At 46.6% G+C, this 24825-nt stretch overlaps 1 protein-coding gene across 4 annotated transcripts in view; it reads left to right on the top strand.

The window, feature by feature from the left end:
- The window catches only part of TRPA1 (transient receptor potential cation channel subfamily A member 1), a 321861-nt gene that overhangs the window by 268314 nt on the left and 28722 nt on the right, over window positions 1–24825 (top strand). For all 4 annotated transcript variants that reach the window (XM_073631793.1, XM_073631794.1, XM_073631792.1 and 1 more), the window contains one exon: window positions 22345–22434. In XM_073631793.1, the coding sequence (XP_073487894.1) occupies window positions 22345–22434 (90 nt within the window). The remainder of the gene's footprint in view (window positions 1–22344; window positions 22435–24825) is intronic.

Raw genomic sequence — 24825 nt, 5'->3', positions numbered from 1 at the left:
CCAGGGATCTGTTTACACACAATGTAAAGCTGCGGCCTCCACTGGTTTGCCAATTTGTGCTTTCCAGGCACTCCCAGATTCTTCAATAGAACCCTATCACCTGGTTGTAAATCCTGAATTTTTACCCTTGCATCAAAATTTCACTTGTTTCGGGATTCCCTGGTAGTAGCATGCTCCACTGCTCTCTCGTAGGCCTGTCGCAGATTCTTTCGTAACCTATTCACATATCCTTTGTGCGATGTTAATGTTGTAAAAAACAAAAGAAAAGGAAAACCTGCGCTACCAAGCAACGAAAAAATTTATAGTAACTGCAGCTGCAACAAATACCACAAATATCAGTGAGGTGTAAGCAAATAATATAAAAAATATTAAATGATATATGTCATTATATCAATATTCATACATAAGATCATAAAGGAAAATGACTCCAGGTGAAAAATATCGCTATACTACACGGTATAGACAATGTGAAAAATCAATACTAAAAATTCATACTGATTACAATAATATTGCAAAAAAACATTCAATTCATAACAATAAATAAAGTGCAAAGAATAGTGTTCAAGTTCAGTCCACCCGAGGTGCAAAACTGGAGATTTAGAATTGCATGAAAAAATTCAAAATCGCACAAGTAGGAAAACCGCATATCCACAGTTCATTAATTGCATCCCATATGAATGAAGGAAGAAATAGAAGGATGTGAAGAGACTTCCAGCCACCAGTGGATCCAAGGGATAATAATAGATGTACCCTTACCAGACAAGTTGGACCTCCTTTATAGCAAGGTCGTATGGGCATGCAAATATGACCCTCTGCAGGGACAGATGGATGACGAATCAGCCAGCATACAGCAGGAGATGATTTCGGTACCTCAGCGTTGAAACAAGCACTCACTCGTCACAGGAACCATGGATGAAATAGGAGGGAGAGGGGAGAAAAGACTCCAATAGTGTAGTAGAAAAGTGCCAGATTTAGCTCCGCCTGACCAAGCCCAGCAACCAGTCAGCATTATGTTATACGCAACCTCCAAGAGCCTTTCCTGATCGCAGTCATTGGCACGAAAGGCTCTTGGAGGTTGCGTATAACATAATGCTGACTGGTTGCTGGGCTTGGTCAGGCGGAGCTAAATCTGGCACTTTTTAAGGTTGGATGTTAATGTTGTATCATCCAAGGAAGTGCCAAAGGCCAAGTCAGCGGGAGGTCTAGCTACTCTCCTGAACATAAGGCGGTAAGGGGAGTAACCAGTAGTATCACTTTCTGTGCAATTATATGCATGAACTAATTCCACTATACGGTTTCCCCAATGCTGCTTCTTGTCTGGAGTCAGAGTTCCCAGCATGTTCAATAGAGTTCTATTAAGTCGCTCAGGTTGAGGATCTCCTTGAGGGTGATAGGGCGTGGTGTGGGATTTTTTGATACCCAGTAAAGTACATAATTGATGTACTAAATGACTCTCAAAATCTCTTCCTTGTTCTGAATGAATTCACACTGGGAGCCCATAGTGTACGAAAAACTTTTCTAGCAGAACCTTGGCTACAGTACTTGCTTTCTGATCCCTGGTGGGATAGCCCTGTGCATAGCAGGTAAAATGATCTGTCACCACCAGGATACTATTTCTTTCCACCTGTATCGGGTTCTAGACACAGAAAATCAATGCAAACCAAATATAGAGGCTCCTGACTCTGTAAATGACCCATTGGAGCAGCTCTGACTGGCAGGGTTTTTCGCTGGATATATGTGAGACAAGAATGACAGTATCTCTCAACTTCTCCCCTCAGATTAGGCCAGTAAAACCTATCCCTGATGAGTCGAAAAGGTCCCCAGATGACCATATTCATCGTATAAAGACCTCAGAACCGTAAGTCTGTGTTTTTCTGAAAGGAACAACTCTCACCTTTCTTCCCTGTTTTCAATGGGGCAACGCCGATTCAACACTCCATCTCTGATTTTCAGACGATCCCATTCTCTATGTAAGATTCTTGCCCCCTTTACATGACTCTTCAGCAACAATCCAGGGTCCTGGTCTTTTAGAGCTTGTAATATTAACTGGCCCAATGAGTCCTCTTCTTGATCCTTCTTCAGATCCCTTTTTGTCAGTTGAGGTAACCCCTCTCCTCTTACTTGGGTCAGTCCACAATAATGTCTGGGTATGCCTGATGGATGAACCCCCAGATATTCAGCAGCCACTCCTCTTTTCATGTTCTTGTCCAAACCCTGGCACAAGGCCCGTACTCCCTCTTCTGTCACACAAGCCCATTCTTCTGGTCCGTATTCTTGCCCGTGAGGTCTGCAAGATAATGCATCCGCATCTCAGTTTCCAACTCCAGGCCGGTACTTCAAACTGAACCGAAATACAGCCAACACTGCTATCCACCTGTGTCCAGTAGCATCCAACTTTGCTGTGGTCAAAACATAAGTCAAAGAGTTTTTTGAAGAGAATTGTCTGTCTTGACAGTAAACTCGACTCCATACAAATAGTCTTTCAGCTTATCGACCACAGCCCATTTGAGGGCCAGGAATTTTAGTTTATGTACAGGGTAGTTTTTCTCTGATGAGGTAAGGCTCCTACTCACATAAGCTATGGGCCTCAATCCTCTATTCTGTTCTTGATATAACACTCCTCCAAGGCCATCTCTACTGGCATCCACATGTAACTCATAGGGCGAGTTAGGATCAGCATAGGCCAAAACTGGAGCCTCTGTGGGACTTTTCTTCAACCTCCAAAACGCCTTTTCACATAAAGGGTCCCACTGACTCTGAACTGACTCTCCTTTTCTACGAGCGCCGTTCTTCTTAGGCCTCACCCCTTCTTCCTCCTCTCCCGTAACCACCTGCAATAACTCATTGAGTGGCCGGGCAATCTTGGCAAAGTTTTCTACAAATCTTCGGTAGTATGAACAGAAACCCAAAAACGACCTCAACTCAGTTACTGTTCTTGGTCGAGGCCAGGTGGTGACAGCTTCCAGCTTCTAAGGATCCGTGGCAACTCCTCCTGCAGAGGCCACATGCCCCAGATAGGTAACAGAAGTTCTATAAAACTGACACTTCTCCAGTGACAACTTCAGCCCTTTTTCATGAAGGCGAGAAAATACCTTTTCCAACCAAGCTTCATGCTCTTCTAAGGTCTTCCCAAACACAATGATGTCATCTAGATACACCAGGACTTCCACGAGATTCATATCTCCCACTGTTCTTTCCATCAAGCGTTTGAATGTAGCTGGAGCCCTTGACAGGTCTTGAGGCATCCGACTGAACTCGTAGAATCCTAACGGGCATATGAAAGCTGTCTTCTTCTAGTTTTCGGCGTGCATGGGAATCTGGTAATACCCACTCTTCAAATCCAGCACACTGAACCACTTAGCACCAGTGAGACACTGCAAGGCATCTTCAATGCGGGGTGTGGTGTATTGATCTGGTATCAGGGTTCGATAATCGATACACAAACACAAAGACCCATTCTTTTTCCTCACCATTACAATAGGGGATGCATAAGGGCTCCTAGACTCCTAGATGACTCCGGTCTACTTCAGCTCAGTCAGTTGCTCTCTCAAATCTTCCAAGTCACTAAGGGGTACCCTCCTGGCTCGCTCGTGGAAGGGCTTGTCCTCCTGAAAACGAATTCTGTGTTTGGCACTTCTTGAACATCCCACATCAAAATCATCTTTAGCAAACAGTTTCTCCCATCTCATTAACTGAGTCTTCACCCTTCTTTGCCAAAAGGAGAGAGGCAAAACTTCTGAGTAGTGCTGGAGTTCCTTCTGTAGCTGCTTTCTAGTTTTCAAGCTCTTCCCTTCCTCCAGAAGTACAGGAGTGGCTGCCCCACCAGCATTCGGCCTAATAGGACAATCAGTCACATTCTTCAACTGGATGGGCACTTTCCTTCCTGTTCGATGCAGATCTCGAGTAGGGACCAGCTCAGGAACCATATCCAATCCCACTGCCTTGGCCCACTCACCCGTCTCCAACACCACAAATGGGCCGGTTGATCCCAAGTCAACTTAGCGGTGGCCTTCACATGGACAACCTCCCCTGGTTGTAGTATCCTCTCTTTGGCCTCTAACTTCCACAGCCGTCCCACTTCTTCCTTTGGAGCCTTCTTCTCCATTGTCACTCGTTGACAGGCTTGCCTTAACTGCGGGTGAATTTTATTGGTGGTGGACCCATCTTCATCTAGCACAGAGAATAGTAGTCTTCTTACCAAGTCAGTGTTGGTGCCTACCAGTATGGAGACCTGGGGGGGTCTGGGGCACATGTCCGCCAAAGTGTCAAAAGCTTCCTCTTTCCCGACTGCTGACCCAAAAGATAACTGAATAGGGATGTAGCCATCTTATGGACATCTGGTGGTCCCAATTCCCCAAATCTCGAGGTCCTCTAGAGAGCGGATGGGGATGTGGCTCAGGCACTTGTCATAAAAGTCCCGGCATAGCAAAATAACCTGGGCCCCTGTGTCCAGTAAAGCTTTTGTGCACGCCCTCTATTTGCACTGTACAATTGGGGACGGCCCCACTAGCTTCTCTGGGAAATTTGAAGAAGTCCGCTGAGTGCGGGCAAGGTCCCCACTCTTCCTTTTCTTGGTGCTCATCTTTTTGAATTTTTCACATTTTTTTGAATTGGTCTAGTCGGGCAAACTTTCTCAGGAGTACTCAAAAAGGACCTAACTGGAAGATGTCTTTAACATCTTCATCAATTCCTCTAGCAGTTCAACCTTCAGCTCCTTCTTTGGGCACTGTCTCCTAAAATGTCCATGATCGCCGCACCTGTAGCACCTCCTGACACCTGTCTGCTCAATCTGACACTTGACTTGGGTTTCCATCACCTCTAACAGAGCTTGTTGTAGTTGTTCCTGCCCCTGTGCTTTCTTCTCTAATAGCTTGACCGGAGCAACCTTAGGGGTGGACTGCACTACAGGGCTGTCAGAGTGTTCTCCCCACTCAAATTCCTCATCACTCTCTTCCACTCTACTTCCTATATACACGGTTCGTGCAGCAATCTTCTCATTCTTCTGGTGGATCGTGGTGGTAAACCGAGTCTCCTGATCCTTCTCATCCAGGATAGCCTCCTCTTCTCTCACCAACCCCATCAGCTCTGGGTAGGAAGGGGCCTCTTTTCTGCCTCTAAGGAGCAATAGAAGAGCAATAAGATGGTTTGGTCTAGCTCCTTGTAGAGTCTGATCCAACCTGACTTTGTCTGCCTCCTTGGGATCAACACCCTTTTTCAGGATGATCTGGTGCAAAATCCGGTCTATACGAACAATGAAAGCCGAAAGTTTCTCTCCTTTCCTCTGATAAGTGTGCTCAAACTGGTGCATCAGGTCCGATAACTTCTCCACTCTTCCATACACAGCGTAAAGAGCGTTAATGTAATCCCGGGCTTCACAATCCAGCTTTCCCTTCCTAAAACTTCTGATAACATCGGCCACCGGGCTCATCAGGCTCTCACTAATTTGCCTTCTTCCTATTGGCCCGGCACATTCCAGTCTTCCAGAGCTTGCATAGCCTAATCCATCCAACTCTCAAATTCTTCTTCCCCATCAGGTCTAGGGGTGCAACCAGAGAAAGTCGGCAACTTCCGATATCTCTCATTGGTGGATGTCTGGTGGCTTTGTATCAGACTATCCACTAAACGGCTCATATCCAGGTAGAATGATGCAGGTGGCATCCCAGGTCCAGAGCTCCCCCCAATGGCTTGACATGTGTGGTTTAGACTTCCCCCTACTGAGTTTCTTGACACAGGACTCTCTGGTGGTGTCTCTGGTGATTTCTCTCTCTTCTCATCGGACTAATGTACTGGAACCACCTGACCATCAAGACCCTCAGCTAGGCTCACCACGCCCATTCTGAACTCTGTTGGAGTATACTCTTTCCACTCTAGAAGGACATAAGTGAAGTCTTCCTGCACATCATGTTTCAGGTCCAGAAGGCAAGTCCCCTGTTCTGGCACAGTCCTCTTCATCAGCTGCCTCCCCTCTTTGTCAAACCATTGATATCCTGGTAACCTCAGAACTGTGGTTTTCTCCAGCAGACTCCCATGTTCTTGGCCACATTGAGTAGCTGTTGCTGAGTCCATGAGTCCCTCCATTCTCACTTCCTCTCCTGATCTGCTTGAGCATTCCAGATGGGATATCTCGGTGGGACCTCCATTTGTAGTGGTACCTCAATAAGGGCTGCTAATTGACTTTATACCCCACTGGCTACCCCGACTCTCCAGATCCTCTCTAACTTCTGGCACCTCAGGTTCCATGTTGTAATGCGTTACCAAGAAGTGTTAGTATGAGACCCAATAGCAAGGAACAACCCAGCGATAGTGTTATATATCGTACCTTTACCGCTACCTAGGTATCCGTCACTCCACCTGCTATAGGAATAGACAACGTCTCGCACCATTTGAACTTTAACCACACAGTAAGTTTACTGGAAACTGGTTTAGGATATAAAATACAATAATGATTCTGATACACAAGTATGTGAGCGTGTCTCGAAGTGGGACTGATGCTCAGGGTGGTAAAACCTTGACACTGGGCACTTTCCAACTCACGATGCAGCCATGCAAACACACTCCTAACCTGCAGTACACTATCCAGTATTATATATCAGGGCAATACAGTACATATACTCAAGGGCTCCCCCTAGGTTGCACTGCAGTCCTCAGAGAGTGTGTAAGAGAAGTAATAAGTGCTTTATAGTGAATGATAAAGTATTTGATCTTCTTTCTTCAGCTAGCTTTATTATACTGCAATATTTGTAATCCAGTGAGTAGACAAATGTTAAAATAAGATAAGGGTGGTAGATGGACTGTGAACACATGCAAACTTCTTCTTCTATGAAAGGTGCAACTGAACACTCTATATTATGTGAAAGGCAAACTTTGAGGCCTGGTTGTACACAGTCTATAACAGTGAGACCGCTCTGTAGAACTATAAGTCTCAGCAATCCTCTGAACTAGTCTGCAAAGTGGCAAAGTAAGATATAAATCTTAAGCAACAGCCCTCTCACCACACAGGGCCCGGATAATTGTGCTGCTCCGCTTCCATGATCTCAGTCCAAGCTGGCTCCGCCACACCGAACCTCTCCGCCGGATGACTGATGACTGTATTGCAGGACTCCTTCTGGTATCCTGGATTCTCCGATCCGATCACGTGCTGGTCCAGCACACTGTGTTCGAGACCTCTCCAGAGGCTTCAACTCCACGCCAAACAGGCTGCGGCTCTTCCGATCACACTCACACGGGTCCCTGTAGGCAGGTCTCACGTCCCGGGAAGAAGAGAGCAAAACATGGCCACCCTGTCTTTTTTATTTCCCTACCCAGCATGTAGTTCCTTAACTGGTAATTTACATATGAGTCACTTCCTTATTTACTACATTTCACACAATGCTTTGAAGCATGGCCTTTAGAAATCACACAAAAGTCTTAATAATAATTATACAAAAAGGACACCAGGTGGAGCTAAACCACATACATTCACATTGTTATATAGAAATTAACAAGCATGGCAACATATATATCATTAAGGAAAATAATGCATTTGTATACTGACAGAAATCTAACAACTATATATATACATTTCAGATGTTCATGTACAAAATGTACCTCATGAAACCATTTTACATATAAACAGCCTCCAATGTGTTTTTCAACACATTTGTCTTGACTTAATCTGTTCTACCCGGACACTGTACAAGCCGCAACTGAAAAAGTGCGAGCTTGCGAGCTAAGTCCAGCAGTGTCCAGCCACGGTGCCCATAACCTTTCAAACTTTCCTGAGCATCCCCTGTGTTGTTAATGTATTTTTCAAAGATAAGGGTATGGCCCATATTTGTTACCCACATTTGGTATGAAGGAGGGTCAGGTGATTTCCACATTAGGAGAAGTATTTTGTGGGCTTGAAAGAGAGCGCATTTAATCGCCACTCTCGTAGACTCCTCAGGAATAAGATCACTTAATATACCCAACTGACAATATTTAGGGTCTAACGGGACAGAGGATTGGAATACCCTATTAAGGGTACCCAAGACAGCCGCCCAATAACAGTGTAGTTTAGGACATCTCCAGAGAAGGTGAATGAGGTCACCCTTATCTCGTTCACATCTGTAACAGATTGGGTCAGCAAGTTAGCCCATTTTATGCAATTTAGCAGGTGTAAGATGAGATCTCAGAATTATGTATAACTGGGATAATTTTTGTGACAATATTAACCACTTGACGACCGCCTCACGCCGATTTACGTCGGCAAGGTGGCACGGACAGGCAAAATCACGTAAATATACGTGATTTGCCTTCCGCGGGTGGGGGGTCCGATCGGACCCCCCCGGTGCCCGAGGCGGTCGTCTTTTGTCCAGCGGCGATCAGAGGTGAGGGGGAGGCCATCCGTTCGTGGCCCCCCCCTCGCGATCGCCACCGGCCAATCACATCATTCCTTTGCTGCTGTATGCTAAACAGCAGCAAAGGAAATGATGTCATCTCTCCTCTGCTCGGTAATTTCCGTTCCGGCCCGAGGAGAGAAGACAGGTATGTGAGTGCACAAACACTACACACACACACACAGTAGAACATGCCAGGCACACTAAACACCCCGATCGCCCCCCGATCCCCCCCCAATCACCCCCCCCCCGTCACAAACTGACACCAGCAGTTTTTTTGTTTTTTTTTTTTGTTTTTTTTCTGATTACTGCATTGGTGTCAGTTTGTGACAGTTACAGTGTTGGGACAGTTAGTATTACCCCCCTTTAGGTCTAGGATACCCCCCTAACCCCCCCTAATAAAGTTTTAACCCCTTGATCACCCCCTGTCACCAGTGTCGCTAAGCGATCATTTTTCTGATCGCTGTATTAGTGTCGCTGGTGACGCTAGTTAGGGACCTAAATATTTAGGTTCGCCGTCAGCGTTTTATAGCGACAGGGACCCCCATATACTACCGAATAAATGTTTTAACCCCTTGATTGCCCCCTAGTTAACCCTTTCACCACTGATCACCGTATAACTGTTACGGGTGACGCAGGTTAGTTTATTATTATTATTATTATTGTTGTTTATTTTTTATAGTGTCAGGGCACCCGCCGTTTATTACTGAATAAAGGTTTAGCCCCCTGATCGCCCGGCGGTGATATGCGTCGCCCCAGGCAGCGTCAGATTAGCGCCAGTACCGCTAACACCCATGCACGCAGCATACACCTCCCTTAGTGGTATAGTATCTGTACGGATCAATATCTGATCCGATCAGATCTATACTAGCGTCCCCAGCAGTTTAGGGTTCCCAAAAACGCAGTGTTAGCGGGATCAGCCCAGATACCTGCTAGCACCTGCGTTTTGCCCCTCCGCCCAGCCCACCCAAGTGCAGTATCGATCGATCACTGTCACTTACAAAACACTAAACGCATAACTGCAGCGTTCGCAGAGTCAGGCCTGATCCCTGCGATCGCTAACAGTTTTTTTGGTAGCATTTTGGTGAACTGGCAAGTACCAGCCCCAGGCAGCGTCAGGTTAGCGCCAGTAGCGCTAACACCCACGCACGCACCGTACACCTCCCTTAGTGGTATAGTATCTGATCGGATCAATATCTGATCCGATCAGATCTATACTGGCGTCCCCAGCAGTTTAGGGTTCCCAAAAACGCAGTGTTAGCGGGATCAGCCCAGATACCTGCTAGAACCTGCGTTTTGCCCCTCCGCCCGGCCCAGCCCAGCCCACCCAAGTGCAGTATCGATCGATCACTGACACTTACAAAACACTAAATGCATAACTGCAGCGTTCGCAAAGTCAGGCCTGATCCCTGCGATCGCTAACAGTTTTTTTGGTAGTATTTTGGTGAACTGGCAAGCACCAGCCCCAAGCAGCGTCAGATTAGCGCCAGTACCGCTAACACCCACGCACGCACCGTACACCTCCCTTAGTGGTATAGTATCTGAACGGATCAATATCTGATCCGATCAGATCTATACTGGCGTCCCCAGCAGTTTAGGGTTCCCAAAAACGCAGTGTTAGCGGGATCAGCTCAGATACCTGCTAGCACCTGCATTTTGCCCCTCCGCCCGGCCCAGCCCACCCAAGTGCAGTATCGATCGATCACTGTCACTTACAAAACACTTAACGCATAACTGCAGCGTTCGCAGAGTCAGGCCTGATCCCTACGATCGCTAACAGTTTTTTTGGTAGCTTTTTATTGAACTGGCAAGCGCCAGCGGCCTAGTACACCCCGGTCGTAGTCAAACCAGCACTGCAGTAACACTTGGTGATGTGGCGAGTCCCATAAGTGCAGTTCAAGCTGGTGAGGTGGCAAGCACAAGTAGTGTCCTGCTGCCACCAAGAAGACAAACACAGGCCCGTCGTGCCCATAGTGCCCTTCCTGCTGCATTCGCCAATCCTAATTGGGAACCCACCGCTTCTGCAGCGCCCGTACTTCCCCCATTCACATCCCCAACCAAATGCAGTCGGCTGCATGAGAGGCATTTTCTTTATGTCCTCCCGAGTACCCCTACCCAACGAACCCCCAAAAAAGATGTCGTGTCTGCAGCAAGCGCGAATATAGGCGTGACACCCTCTATTATTGTCCCTCCTGTCCTGAAAATCCTGGTCTTTGCATTGGTGAATGTTTTGAACGCTACCATTCACTAGTTGAGTATTAGCGTAGGGTACAGCATTGCACAGACTAGGCACACTTTCACAGGGTCTCCCAAGATGCCATCGCATTTTGAGAGACCCGAACCTGGAACCGGTTACAGTTATAAAAGTTAGTTACAAAAAAAGTGTAAAAAAAAAAAAAATATATAAAATAAAAAAAAATAGTTGTCGTTTTATTGTTCTCTCTCTCTCTATTCTCTCTCTCTTGTTCTGCTCTTTTTTACTGTATTCTATTCTGCAATGTTTTATTGTTATTATGTTTTATCATGTTTGCTTTTCAGGTATGCAATTTTTTATACTTTACCGTTTACTGTGCTTTATTGTTAACCATTTTTTTGTCTTCAGGTACGCCATTCACGACATTGAATGGTTATACCAGAATGATGCCTGCAGGTTTAGGTATCATCTTGGTATCATTCTTTTCAGCCAGCGGTCGGCTTTCATGTAAAAGCAATCCTAGTGGCTAATTAGCCTCTAGACTGCTTTTACAAGCCGTGGGAGGGAAAGCCCCCCCCCCACCGTCTTCCGTGTTTTTCTCTGGCTCTCCTGTCTCAACAGGGAACCTGAGAATGCAGCCGGTGATTCAGCCAGCTGACCATAGAGCTGATCAGAGACCAGAGTGGCTCCAAACATCTCTATGGCCTAAGAAACCGGAAGCTACGAGCATTTTATGATTTAGATTTCGCCGGATGTAAATAGCGCCATTGGGAAATTGGGGAAGCATTTTATCACACCGATCTTGGTGTCATCAGATGCTTTGAGGGCAGAGGAGAGATCTAGGGTCTAATAGACCCCAATTTTTTCAAAAAAGAGTACCTGTCACTACCTATTGCTATCATAGGGGATATTTACATTCCCCGAGATAACAATAAAAATGATTAAAAAAAAAAAAAAAATGAAAGGAACAGTTTAAAAATAAGATAAAAAAAAATAATAAAGAAAAAAAAAAAAAAAAAAGCACCCCTGTCGCCCCCTGCTCTCGCGCTAAGGCGAACGCAAGCGGCGGTCTGTCGTCAAACGTAAACAGCAATTGCACCATGCATGTGAGGTATTGCCGCGAAGGTCAGATCGAGGGCAATAATTTTTGCAGTAGACCTCCTCTGTAAATCTAAAGTGGTAACCTGTAAAGGCTTTTAAAGGCTTTTAAAAATGTATTTATTTTGTTGCCACTGCACGTTTGTGCGCAATTTTAAAGCATGTCATGTTTGGTATCCATGTACTCGGCCTAAGATCATCTTTTTTATTTCATCAAACATTTGGGCAATATAGTGTGTTTTAGTGCATTAAAATTTTAAAAAGTGTGTTTTTTCCCCAAAAAATGCGTTTGAAAAATCGCTGCGCAAATACTGTGTGAAAAAAAAAAATGAAACACCCACCATTTTAATCTGTAGGGCATTTGCTTTAAAAAAATATATAATGTTTGGGGGTTCAAAGTAATTTTTTTGCAAAAAAAAAATAACTTTTTCATGTAAACAATGAGTGTCAGAAAGGGCTTTGTCTTCAAGTGGTTAGAAGAGTTGGTGATGTGTGACATAAGCTTCTAAATGTTGTGCATAAAATGCCAGGACAGTTCAAAACCCCCCCAAATGACCCCATTTTGGAAAGTAGACACCCCAAGCTATTTGCTGAGAGGCATGTCGAGTCCATGGAATATTTTATATTGCGACACAAGTTGCGGAAAAGAAACAAATTTTTTTTTTTTTTTTTTTTGCACAAAGTTGTCACTAAATGATATATTGCTCAAACATGCCATGGGAATATGTGAAATTACACCCCAAAATACATTCTGCTGCTTCTCCTGAGTACGGGGATGCCACATGTGTGAGACTTTTTGGGAGCCTAGCCGCGTACGGGACCCCGAAAACCAAGCACCGCCTTCAGGCTTTCTAAGGGCGTGAATTTTTGATTTCACTCTTCACTGCCTATCACAGTTTCGGAGGCCATGGAAAGCCCAGGTGGCACAAAACCCCCCCAAATGACCCCATTTTGGAAAGTAGACACCCAAAGCTATTTGCTGAGAGGTATAGTGAGTATTTTGCAGACCTCACTTTTTGTCACAAAGTTTTGAAAATTGAAAAAAGAAAAAAAAAAAAGTTTTTTCTTGTCTTTCTTCATTTTCAAAAACAAATGAGAGCTGCAAAATACTCACCATGCCTCTCAGCAAATAGCTTGGGGTGTCTACTTTCCAAAATGGGGTCATTTGGGGGGGTTTTGTGCCACCTGGGCATTCCATGGCCTCCGAAACTGTGATAGGTAGTGAGGAGTGAAATCAAAAATTTTCACCCTTAGAAATCCTGAAGGCGGTGCTTGGTTTTCGGGGCCCCGTACGCGGCTAGGCTCCCAAAAAGTCCCACACATGTGGTATCCCCATACTCAGGAGAAGCAGCTAAATGTATTTTGGGGTGCAATTCCACATATGCCCATGGCCTGTGTGAGCAATATATCATTTAGTGACAACTTTGTGCAAAAAAAAAAAAAAAAAAAAAGTGTCACTTTCCCGCAACTTGTGTCAAAATATAAAATATTCCATGGACTCAATATGCCTCTCAGCAAATAGCTTGGGGTGTCTACTTTCCAAAATGGGGTCATTTGGGGGGGTTTTGTGCCACCTGGGCATTCCATGGCCTCCGAAACTGTGATAGGCAGTGAAGAGTGAAATCAAAAATTTACACCCTTAGAAATCCTGAAGGCGGTGCTTGGTTTTCGGGGCCCCGTACGCGGCTAAGCTCCCAAAAAGTCCCACACATGTGGTATCCCCATACTCAGGAGAAGCAGCTGAATGTATTTTGGGGTGCAATTCCACATAGGCCCATGGCCTGTGTGAGCAATATATCATTTAGTGACAACTTTTTGTAAATTCTTTTTTTTTTTTGTCATTATTCAATCACTTGGGACAAAAAAAATAAATATTCAATGGGTTCAACATGCCTCTCAGCAATTTCCTTGGGGTGTCTACTTTCCAAAATGGGGTCATTTGGGGGGGTTTTGTACTGCCCTGCCATTTTAGCACCTCAAGCAATGACATTGGCAGTCATAAACTAAAAGCTGTGTAAATTACAGAAAATGTACCCTAGTTTGTAGACGCTATAACTTTTGCGCAAACCAATAAATATATGCTTATTGACATTTTTTTTACCGAATACATTTTGGCCTAAATGTATGACTAAAATTTAGTTTATTGGATTTTTTTTATAACAAAAAGTAGAAAATATCATTTTTTTTCAAAATTTTCGGTCTTTTTCCGTTTATAGCGCAAAAAATAAAAACTGCAGAGGTGATCAAATACCATCAAAAGAAAGCTCTATTTGTGGGAAGAAAAGGACGCAAATTTCGTTTGGGTACAGCATTGCATGACCGCGCAATTAGCAGTTAAAGCGACGCAGTGCCAAATTGGAAAAAGACCTCTGGTCCTTAGGCAGCATAATGGTCCGGGGCTCAAGTGGTTAAGGAGCAAGTTAGCACTGCCTGCAGCATATCTCCCCAGTCTTCACCAGACAGTGATCCCATGCCCCCCTCCCTTCTCTCTCGAGTCTTGATGGAGTAGCCATCCAAATAGTCATTCAATAACATATTGTAACACTGAGAAACTAGACCCTTAGCATGCTCTACTGAGGTAATCAGTGTGAAGATAGAGGTTGGCGATAAGGTCCAAGGAGACTCGTCACCCTGAGACCTAATTGCATTCTGCAATTGATTATAATAGAATTGCATAGGGGGCAAATTGAATTTCTCCTGAAGAATTGAAAACAGGAGAAGGCTCCCATTGTGAAAAAATGAGTCATCCCATATGCCTTCCACCTGAGACCCTGTTGCAATTTAAACAGTTCCCCATAAGATTTATTTCCCCAGATAGGGCTATATGCTGTAAACCCCTCAACTCCCTGCAGCTGTTTAGCCTTATTCCAAATTTTATGTAAGAGGTTGTAGGTAGGAAAGGTTTTATTTGGTTTAGGAAACATTCCGGCCTCTAAGCCAATGGGCACAGAGTCAGCTCCAGTGAATATTAACATAATGTGGGTAGTTGATGTTAGAGGGCCAGAAGAGCTACAAGGTAGGGCAAGAGGCATGCCAGTTATATGTTGCAGCTGAGCTACAATATAATACAGCCAGGGATTAGGAAGTGCCAAGCCACCCTCATCCTTGGGGTTCTGAAGTTGTTCCAACCTGATACGAAGGGGGCGATTGCTCCAAATCAGGGATCTGAAATAGAATGGACTATTCTGAAGGTTTTTAAGGGGACTACCACTGGTGAATTATGTAGGGGGTACAGTAGCTGGGGCATCAGAATCATTTGAATTAAATTGATCCTACCTGCTACCAATAGTCGCAGCTTACTCCAGTTAGCCACCCTATCTCTAAACCTTGACAATAAAGGATGAATATTGAGGCGGCAATAGTCCAGTATGTTAGAGGTAACATGTATCCCCAGATATTTAAATGATGATATGGTAGGTATAGGACAGGCTGCCCTGAACCGCCATCCAATAGTAGTAAAGCTGATTTCGTCCAGTTAATGGTCTGAGAAGTATCGAAACAGGATATCGTGTCCATTAAAGCTTCCAGGGAGGAGGTAGTGTCTCCCAAAAAAGCAACATGTCATCTGCGTACAACATGAGTTTCTCATGAAGTTCGCCGTATCTAAACCCAGTGATCAATGGTTTGGCACGTATCAGGGCTGCCAGTGGTTCAATGGCAACCACAAACAATAATGGGAAAAAAGGACATCCCTGACTGGTCCCTCGCCCGATTGGAAAAGCAGGGGAAAATATATCCGAGCACCTAACAGCAGCCATTGGGGAAGTGGCGGTGCGTCCATTAAGGGCGCACGGGCACCGCCCCCTCTCTCCAGCCACCCCCTCTATGACCAATGGATAGATACATGCATAGCATGAATCTATCCATGGCTGCCGCTTCCTGCCCCTATTCAGGCGCCCAGCCCATTTTTGGGCGCCGGGTGCCTGGATTACAGCGGCAGGGGGGTGTTTTTGAAGCACCTGATTAGAGCCATGGGCTCTAATAGGCGTCAAAAAAGGTGATCTGCGAGCTCCATGTTTGGTGCTCGCAATTCACCTAGGTGTGTTAGAACAGAGAATTAATATTCACTTTACTATGTACCCCATACTCATTCACATGGGGGGGGGTGGGATCTGGGGGCCCCTTGGTAAAGGGGGCTTCCAGATTTCAATAAGCCCCCTGCCTGCAGACCCCCACAACCATCAGCCACGGTTGTGGGGATGAGGCCCTTGTCCCCATTAGCATGGGGACAAGGTGCTTTAGGGTGCCCTGCCCCAAAGCAACCCCTCCATGTTGAGGGCATGTGGCCTGGTATTATTCAGGAGGGGGTGGGAGCTCGCTTGTCCCCCTCTTTCTTGACCTGCCAGGCTGCATGCTCAGATAAGGGTCTGGTATAGATATTGGGGGACCCCACTTTTTTTTAAAAATAGGTTTTATTTTATTTTTTTCAACAGCCGGGTGCCGGCAATTGCAACCGCGAGTCATTTTAAATGTGATTTGACTTTTTTTTTTCTTTAGAAATGTAATTTTTGCTGCAGCATGTTTTATATATGCTACAGATTGCGCCACTTTACAGGCAGACTAAAGGGGACCCCCAAGCACTATATTTAAAGGCATTTTTTGTTTTTATTATTGCACTCTAAGCATCATTAAAATCACTGATCCTTAACCGAACAGGGGGGTGTTCGGTCCATCTCTATCAAGTATCCAAGGTTATTTATTAAGCAAGTTCCAAAAAATATATATTTTGGGATTTTCCTGCTAACAGACTGCTCAAACATATGCCATAACAGCATAAGCCAGCCTATAATCATTATATATGTCATATGCAATGATGATGCTGTATTAGCAGCATTTTAGCCATTCTGTTATGTATTAATACTTATTTATTTTATTCAAAAATTGAGTAGGAAAGGATTCAATCTGTGTCTCTTTATTTCTTTTTTGCTGGCTTTATGTTACTGGGAAGATTTACCTGCACTTCATTGCTACATGAAACTCTAGTGCAGGCGTAGGCAACCTTTTGAGCACAGTGTGTCAAAAAATGTCTTCAAAGAAATTGAGCGTGCCGATTTTATAACTAAAAAATGTCAACTTCACTCTCTCAATCACGAAAAGAATTAAGTGCTGTAAACTACTTTAGTAGTGAGAAATTGACATCCTGCACTCTCACGTCTCAGATCAGCCCCAATTCATACCTCAGATCACTGTCGCCCCTGCAAATCTGTTTCACCACTGTAACCCCCTGCACATCTGCCCTACCACTTCAACCCCTTTTACATCTGCCCAACTACTGTACTACCCTGCACATCTGCCCCACCACTGTACCCCCCTGCTCATCTGCCCCACCACTGTAACCCTCTGCTCATCTGCCCCACCACTGTAACCCCCTGCACATCTGCCCCACCTCTATATCCCTGCACATCTGTCCCACCAATGTAACCCTCTGTACATCTGCCCCACCACTGTACCACCCTGCTCTTCTGTACCACCCTGCTCTTCTGCCCCACCACTGTAACCCCCTGCTCATCTGCCCCACCAATGTACCCCCTTTCTCATCTGCCCCAACACCAGTGGCGGAATTACCAGGGTCGCAACAGTCGCAGTTGCGACTGTGCCCGGCATTCCGCCACTGAGGGGGGGCCCAGCGGGGTTGATCTTCACACACGACTCTGAGCGGAGATCGTGTGTCATAGATTAATAGCACAGAGAGACTCCGGCGGCATTAATGTTCTATTTGTCGGTCCTCTCTGGCACGGATGAGAGAGGACACACAGCTGATCTCACTGCTCCCCCTTCTCCCCCCTCCCTCTCCTGTGTGCTCCGCGGGAAATGTGAGCTCTTTAGTTTCACCCTTGGCTGCCCGCGGAGCACACAGGAGAGGGAGGGGGGAGAAGGGGGAGCAGTGAGATCAGCTGTGTGTCCTCTCTCATCCGTGCCAGAGAGGACCGACAAATAGAACATTAATGCCGAGTCTCTCTGTGCTGTTAATCTATGACACACGATCTTCACTCAGAGCTGTGCTGTCCTGAGAAGGCAGACAGCACTGATAGAAATTAATAGCAGGACTGATGAGCACTAATAGAAGGCACTGATGAGCACTGATAGAAGGCACTGATGAGCACTGATGGGCACTGAGGAGCACTAATAGAAGGCACTGATGAGCACTGATAGAAGGCATTGATGAGCACTGATAGAAGGCATTGATGAGCACTGATAGAAGGCATTGATGAGCACTGATAGAAGGCATTGATGAGCACTGATAAAAGGCACTGATGAGCACTGATGGGCACTGATGAGCACTAATAGAAGGCACTGATGGGCACTGATGAGCACTAATAGAAGGCACTGATGAGCACTGATAGACTGCACTGATGAGCACTGATAGACGGCACTGATGAGCACTGATAGACGGCACTGATGAGCACTGATAGAAGGCACTGATGAGCACTGATAGACGGCACTGATGAGCACTGATAGACGGCACTGATGAGCACTGATAGAAGGCACTGATGGGCACTGATGAGCACTGATAAAAGGCACTGATGGGCACTGATAGAAGGCACTGATGAGCACTGATGAGCACTGATGGGCACTGATGAGCACTGATAGAAGGCACTGATGAGCACTGATAGATGGCACTGATGAGCACTGATAGACGGCACTGATGAGCACTGATAGACGGCACTGATGAGCACTGATAGAAGGCACTGATGGGCACTGATGAGCACTGATAGAAGGCACTGATAGAAGGCACTGATGGGCACTGATGAGCACTGATAGAAGGCACTGATAGAAGGCACTGATGAGCACTGATAGACGGCACTGATGAGCACTGATAGAAGGCACTGATGAGCACTGATAGACGGCACTGATGAGCACTGATAGAAGGCACTGATGAGCACTGATAGACGGCACTGATGAGCACTGATAGAAGGCACTGATGAGCACTGATAGAAGGCACTGATGGGCACTGATGAGCACTGATAGACACTGATAAAAGGCACTGATGGGCACTGATAGGAGGCATTTATGGGCACTGATAGGAGGCACTGATGGGCACTGATAGGAGCCACTGATGAGCACTGATAGGCCACATTGATGAGCACTGATAGGCAGCACTGATAGGAGGCACTAATGTGCACTGATAGGCTGCACTGATAGGTGGCATTGATGGGCACTGATTGGTGGTACTGATGGGCACTGAGGAACACTGATGGGCACTGATGAGCACTGATAGAAGGCACTGATGAGCACTGATAGATGGCACTGATGAGCACTGATAGACGGCACTGATGAGCACTGATAGACGGCACTGATGAGCACTGATAGAAGGCACTGATGGGCACTGATGAGCACTGATAGAAGGCACTGATAGAAGGCACTGATGGGCACTGATGAGCACTGATAGAAGGCACTGATAGAAGGCACTGATGAGCACTGATAGACGGCACTGATGAGCACTGATAGAAGGCACTGATGAGCACTGATAGACGGCACTGATGAGCACTGATAGAAGGCACTGATGAGCACTGATAGACGGCACTAATGAGCACTGATAGAAGGCACTGATGAGCACTGATAGAAGGCACTGATGGGCACTGATGAGCACTGATAGACACTGATAAAAGGCACTGATGGGCACTGATAGGAGGCATTTATGGGCACTGATAGGAGGCACTGATGGGCACTGATAGGAGCCACTGATGAGCACTGATAGGCCACATTGATGAGCACTGATAGGCAGCACTGATAGGAGGCACTAATGTGCACTGATAGGCTGCACTGATAGGTGGCATTGATGGGCACTGATTGGTGGTACTGATGGGCACTGAGGAACACTAATAGGCAGAACTCAGGCAGTATTGATGGGCTTTGATGGGCAGAATTGAAGAGTACTGATAGGTGGCACTGATGGACGCAGTTAGGTGGCATTAATGAGCACTGATAGGTGGTGCTGATAGGCATAATTGATGGGCACTAATAGGCGGCATTAATGAGCACTGATAGGTAACACTTGTAGGTGGAAGTGATGGGCACTGATAGGCGGCACTGATGGGCACTGATAGGTGGCACTGATGATTGGGGCACTGATTATCAGTGTAAACAATTTACTGACATTCTTGACAGTTAATGGCAGTCCTTTCCTAACACAAACTCAGCGTGTGAGGAAAGGGCTGTGGATAACCAGTCTGTTTACATGTGATCAGCTGATCACATGGTAAAGGGCCGATGTGATTGCGCTGGATGCACGTCCCAGGGGTCATGTGGGAAGCACGGTTTTGGGAGGATGTCCATGGACACCCTCCCAAAATTGGAAGCCCGGGGCTCGGATGGAAGGGGGGCCCATCATGGTTTCTTGCACCGGGGCCCTGAAGGTTATAGTTACGCCTCTGCCCAACACTGTAACCCCCTGCACATCTGCCCCACCACTGTAATGACCTGCACATCTGCCCCACCACTGTAACCCGCTGTACATCTGTCCCACCACTGTAACCCCCTGTACATCTGCCCCACCACTGTACCACCCTGCTCTTCTGTCCCACCAATGTAACACCCTGCTCATCTGCCCCACCAATGTTCCCCCTTTCTCATCTGCCCCACCACTGTACCTCCCTGCACATCTGCTCCACCGCCATACCCCCATGCTCTTCTGTCTCATCTTCTCATCTTTCCTAACACTGAACTTAACTGCTCATCTGCCCCACGACTGTAACCCCCTTTTTCATCTGCCCCACCACTGTACCTCCTGCCCATCTGTCCCACCACTGTACCCCCTGCTCTTCAGCCCCACCAATGTAACTCCCTACTCGTGCGTTCCACCAATGTACTTCCTTTCTCCTCTGCACATCTGCCCCACCTCTGTACCCCGCTGTTCCTCTACCCCATCGCTGTAACCATCTGCTCATCTGTCCCACCAATGTACCTCCTTTCTCCTCTGCCCCAACACTGAACCCCCCCGCCCCCTGCTCATCTTTCCCACCACTGTAACCCTCTTCTCGTCTGGCCCAACACTGAACCCCCCCACTCATCTGTCTCACCACTGTAACCCCTTGCTCATCTGCCCCATTACTGTATCCCCCTGCTTTTTTGTCCTACCGCTGAACCCTCTTCTCATCCCTCCCACCATTGTACCTCCTGCACATCTGCCCCACCACCGTACCCCCTTGCTCTTCTATCCCACCACTGTAACCCCCTGCTCATCTGCCCCATCAATGTACCCCCTTTTCTCATCTGCCCCACCACTGTACCTTCCTGCACATCTGCTCCACTGCCATATCCCCATGGTCTTCTGTCTCACTACTGAATCACCTTCTCATCTGTCCTAACACTAAACCCATCTGCTCATCTGCCCCACCACTGTAACTCGCTTTCTCATCTGCCCCACCAATGTACCTCCTGCACATCTGTCTCACCTCTGTACTCCCCTGCTCTCCTGCCCCACCTCTGTTCCCCCTGCTCTCCTGCCCCACCACTGTAACCCCCTGCTCTCCTGCCCCACCACTGTAACCCCCTGCTCATCTGTCCCACCAATACGCCTCCTTTCACATCTGCCCTACTGCTCTACCTCCCTGCTTTTCTGTCCCACCACTGAACCCCCTTCTCATCTGCCCCAACACTAAACCCCCCTACTTATCTGGCCCAACACTGAACCCCTCTGCTCATCTGCCCCTACACTGTACCCCCCTGCTCTTCTACCCCACTGCTGAACCTCCTTCTCATCTCTTCCACCACTGTACCTCCCTGCACATCTACCCCACCGTTCTACCCTCCTGCTCTTCTGTCCCATCTCTGAACCCATCCTGCTCATTTTCCCCACCGTGTACCCTCTTCTCATCTATGATGTGCGTAATATGCAGAGTGGTGAAAGGAAGCAGAGATGAGACACATCTACTTGTCCTGGCACACTCATCCTGCTGAGCCACCTCTCACATCCAGCCCACATTCTTGTATGTGATATGTGTGATGTCACCTACAAGCATCTGGAATGGATGTGCAATGAAGAGCTCAGGTCAGGGGCATTTTCTGAAAGCAGTGGGCCTGTGTGCAGGATCATAAGTTGGGCCTCCACAGCTGAGAAAAAGTGTGGCAGCAAAAGTTGGGTGTGATTTTCATTTTCAAAGGGACACGGATTGCCAGGGTTCAGTAGTAAGTGACGCAAAGGTTCAGGAATAATTTCAAAAAAGTTCCCAGAAGCTCAACAGTAATTTCACAAACTGTCACCTGATTGTGGTTTTCTCAATCACAGGTAAATCCCTTCTTTCTGAGATTGGTAGTGGCAACCGAGTGAGTCATCTTCCTCCAGATGGTGGACAGGACTAGCAGGACTGTGATTGGCTTTAGCAGTGGCCAATGACAGTCTTCCTCCTGGAAACAGGGACCCCCCCCCCCCCCAGCAGAACTGCACCCAATCTCTTCCCCATCACAAAAGCTGATGATCGCAGCTACAGCAAAGTTAGAGAACCAAACAATGTTTCCCATCTTTTACAATGTGTGGGAGCACAGCTCTGCTGATGGGGAGGGAGTCGAGTGCCGGCAAAAGAGGCTTTGCGTGCCGTTTGCGGCACCAGTGCCGGGGGATTGCCTATTCCTGCTCTAGTAAAATAAGGGATTTCCATGTATTATGGAATTCCACAAGATTTTTGACATTGCTTATCTTTGTAGAAGTTATGTTTTGAGTTGTAATTGCTACTTTCTATGTGCTTTTTTTTGCAGGATTCATATTTCACACGTATTTGCATGAGTATTGTAATGTTTATGAGCATTTTTGGGATGTTAAAGGAGATTGTACAGATGGGCCAGCAGGTAAGTAATTATGTTAGAAGCAGAAGATGTAATGAAAGACAAATTGTTTCTATGTTTTAGAGATTCCTTCTCTTTATGCTACTGTATCTGACACCCTTTACCTAGACAGGAAATAAGGTAAATCTCTCAGTGAACGCACAAACAATAAGGAAAACCTGAAAAAAGTGCTAACCCTCCCCCAAACTATCCAAAACTAAAGAAAAAATGTTTTGAAAAATACCAGTGATATATTAAAACAGTGATCCCACAAAATTAAAGAACATAACCTATAGTGCACATAAACTAAAAGTTTTAACAATTCAAGTATTTCTTCCAAGCACTGGACATTACCTCCATGCAGCGCACCACATGAATATGGACTCTCACCAGTTAAGTTAGAAATCAGTGGGTCATATTAATGATGTAAAAGTATGGCCACCAGATGTCTCTGTCCTTCTTTCGGGTCCACCTTCTAAACATCCATCCGTGTCCCACGTCACACCATATCATATACAGAAAAGGTCATTTCCATAGTGTAGTAAAAATTGTAAGAATATGCTTGCATGAAATGAATGTGCAGCAGCTCTATTAACCAGTGAAACAAATAAAAGTGCATAAATCTTCCCACCAATCCACTTCACCACTGTGCAGCACCCCACACGCAAATGGACTCTCACCAGATACTAATACCCTTGGCATAGTTGCCAACATTGCAAAAAAAGACATTTGTGACACTTTTTTGCATGTAGTCGGAGCCTCGCTATAATTAGGGGGTGTAGCATCCGTTTGTAGGCGGAGCATACCGTAACAGAAAAATGCGGTGACGAAAAATGGGCATGGTTTGCGCAAAATAGTGGGCGCATCTTAAATGGGCGTGGCTCGGAAAGGGGTGTGGTATGAGATGAAAGAGGGATGAGGGAGAAAGAAAGAAAGAAAGAAAGAGAGAAAGAAAAAGAGAGAAAGAAAGAGGGATGGAGGGACAGCAGGCCCAGATCCTATACCACAATAGAAATATGTGTATTCCAGAAAGTTTAACAATCAGCAGATAAAGAAACTCCAAACACCTGGTGTTAGCGCTTCAATCATCCCGGCACCATGGTTGTTATGGTGTCAGGATGATTGAAGTGCATTATTTATATTATTACATTGTAATATAGAATGAAATTATTCAACTCACCATAATGCAGAATCAGTGGAAGCCCTGAGCGTGTCACCTGCTACGTCGCCTGCCACCAGATGCCATCAGGTGTCCCCAGCAGAGTCCCTCCTTACATCAGGCATTCCAAGCGGAGCCCCTCCTTACATCAGGCATTCCCAGCGGAGCCCCTCCTTACATCAGGCATTCCCAGCGGAGTCCCCCCTTAAATCAGGCATTGCCAGCTGAGTCCTCCCTTACATCAGGCATTGCCAGCTGACTCCTCCCTTACATCAGGCATTGCCAGCTGACTCCTCCCTTACATCAGGCATTGCCAGCGGAGTCCTCCCTTACATCAGGCATTGCCAGCAGGGTCCCCCCTTACATCAGGCATTGCCGGAGGAGTGCCCCCTTACATCAGGCATTGCCAGCAGAGTCCCCCCTTACAGTACATCAGACATTGCCAGCGGAGTCCTCCTTTGCATCAGGCATTGCCAGCGGAGTTCCCCCCTACATCAGACATTGCCAGCTGAGTCCTCCCTTACATCAGGCATTGCCAGCAGAGTCCCCCCTTACATCAGGCATTGCCAGGGGAGTCCCCCCTTACATCAGGCATTGCCATCGGCGTCCCCCCTTACATCAGGCATTGCCAGCGGAGTCCCCCCTTACATCAGGCATTGCCAGCAGAGACCTCCTTTACACCAGGCAACCCCCAATGGAGCCCCCCTTTCCTTACATCAGGCATTCCCAGCAATGGAGACTCTCTCCGCTGTGATTACTAAACAGAATGGGACAAAATAGTCGGGTGGCTGCCAATAGCAATTGAGCTGCGGCGCCGCCCACCCCCGCCCCTTCCCACATCAGGTCACAGACAGATGTCAGCGGGGCGGGAGGTGGGCGGTGCCACAGCTCAAATTCTATTGGCAGCCACCCGGCCATTACTAAACAGTAATTGTTTGTTGTGGTCTTCGGGAAAATGGCAGCCGGTGGAGACATTGTCTTCGTCGGCCACGAACCTCTAGCGGCGGAGGAAAAAAAAAAATCTGGAAAATAAGAATTTCCCGGGACATTTCCCGGGAATGGCAAAATCCGGGAAAAGGGTCTAAATTCCGGGAATGTCCCGGGAAATTTGGGACAGTTGGTAAGTATGCCTTGGATCTTGGTGGGTCATTACAGACATGATGCAATAAAACACGGCCACTAGGCACCTCTCTCTTCTCTTCAGGGCCACTCTCTTAAAGGAAGGGCCACTCTCCAAGGAATATCACAGGAAAAAC

Source organism: Aquarana catesbeiana, linkage group LG05 (genome assembly GCF_042186555.1).
Source record: "Aquarana catesbeiana isolate 2022-GZ linkage group LG05, ASM4218655v1, whole genome shotgun sequence".
Taxonomy (NCBI): Eukaryota; Metazoa; Chordata; class Amphibia; order Anura; family Ranidae; genus Aquarana; species Aquarana catesbeiana.
Note: the sequence above shows the minus strand (reverse complement) of the source record. Positions and strands in the feature narration are given on the sequence as shown.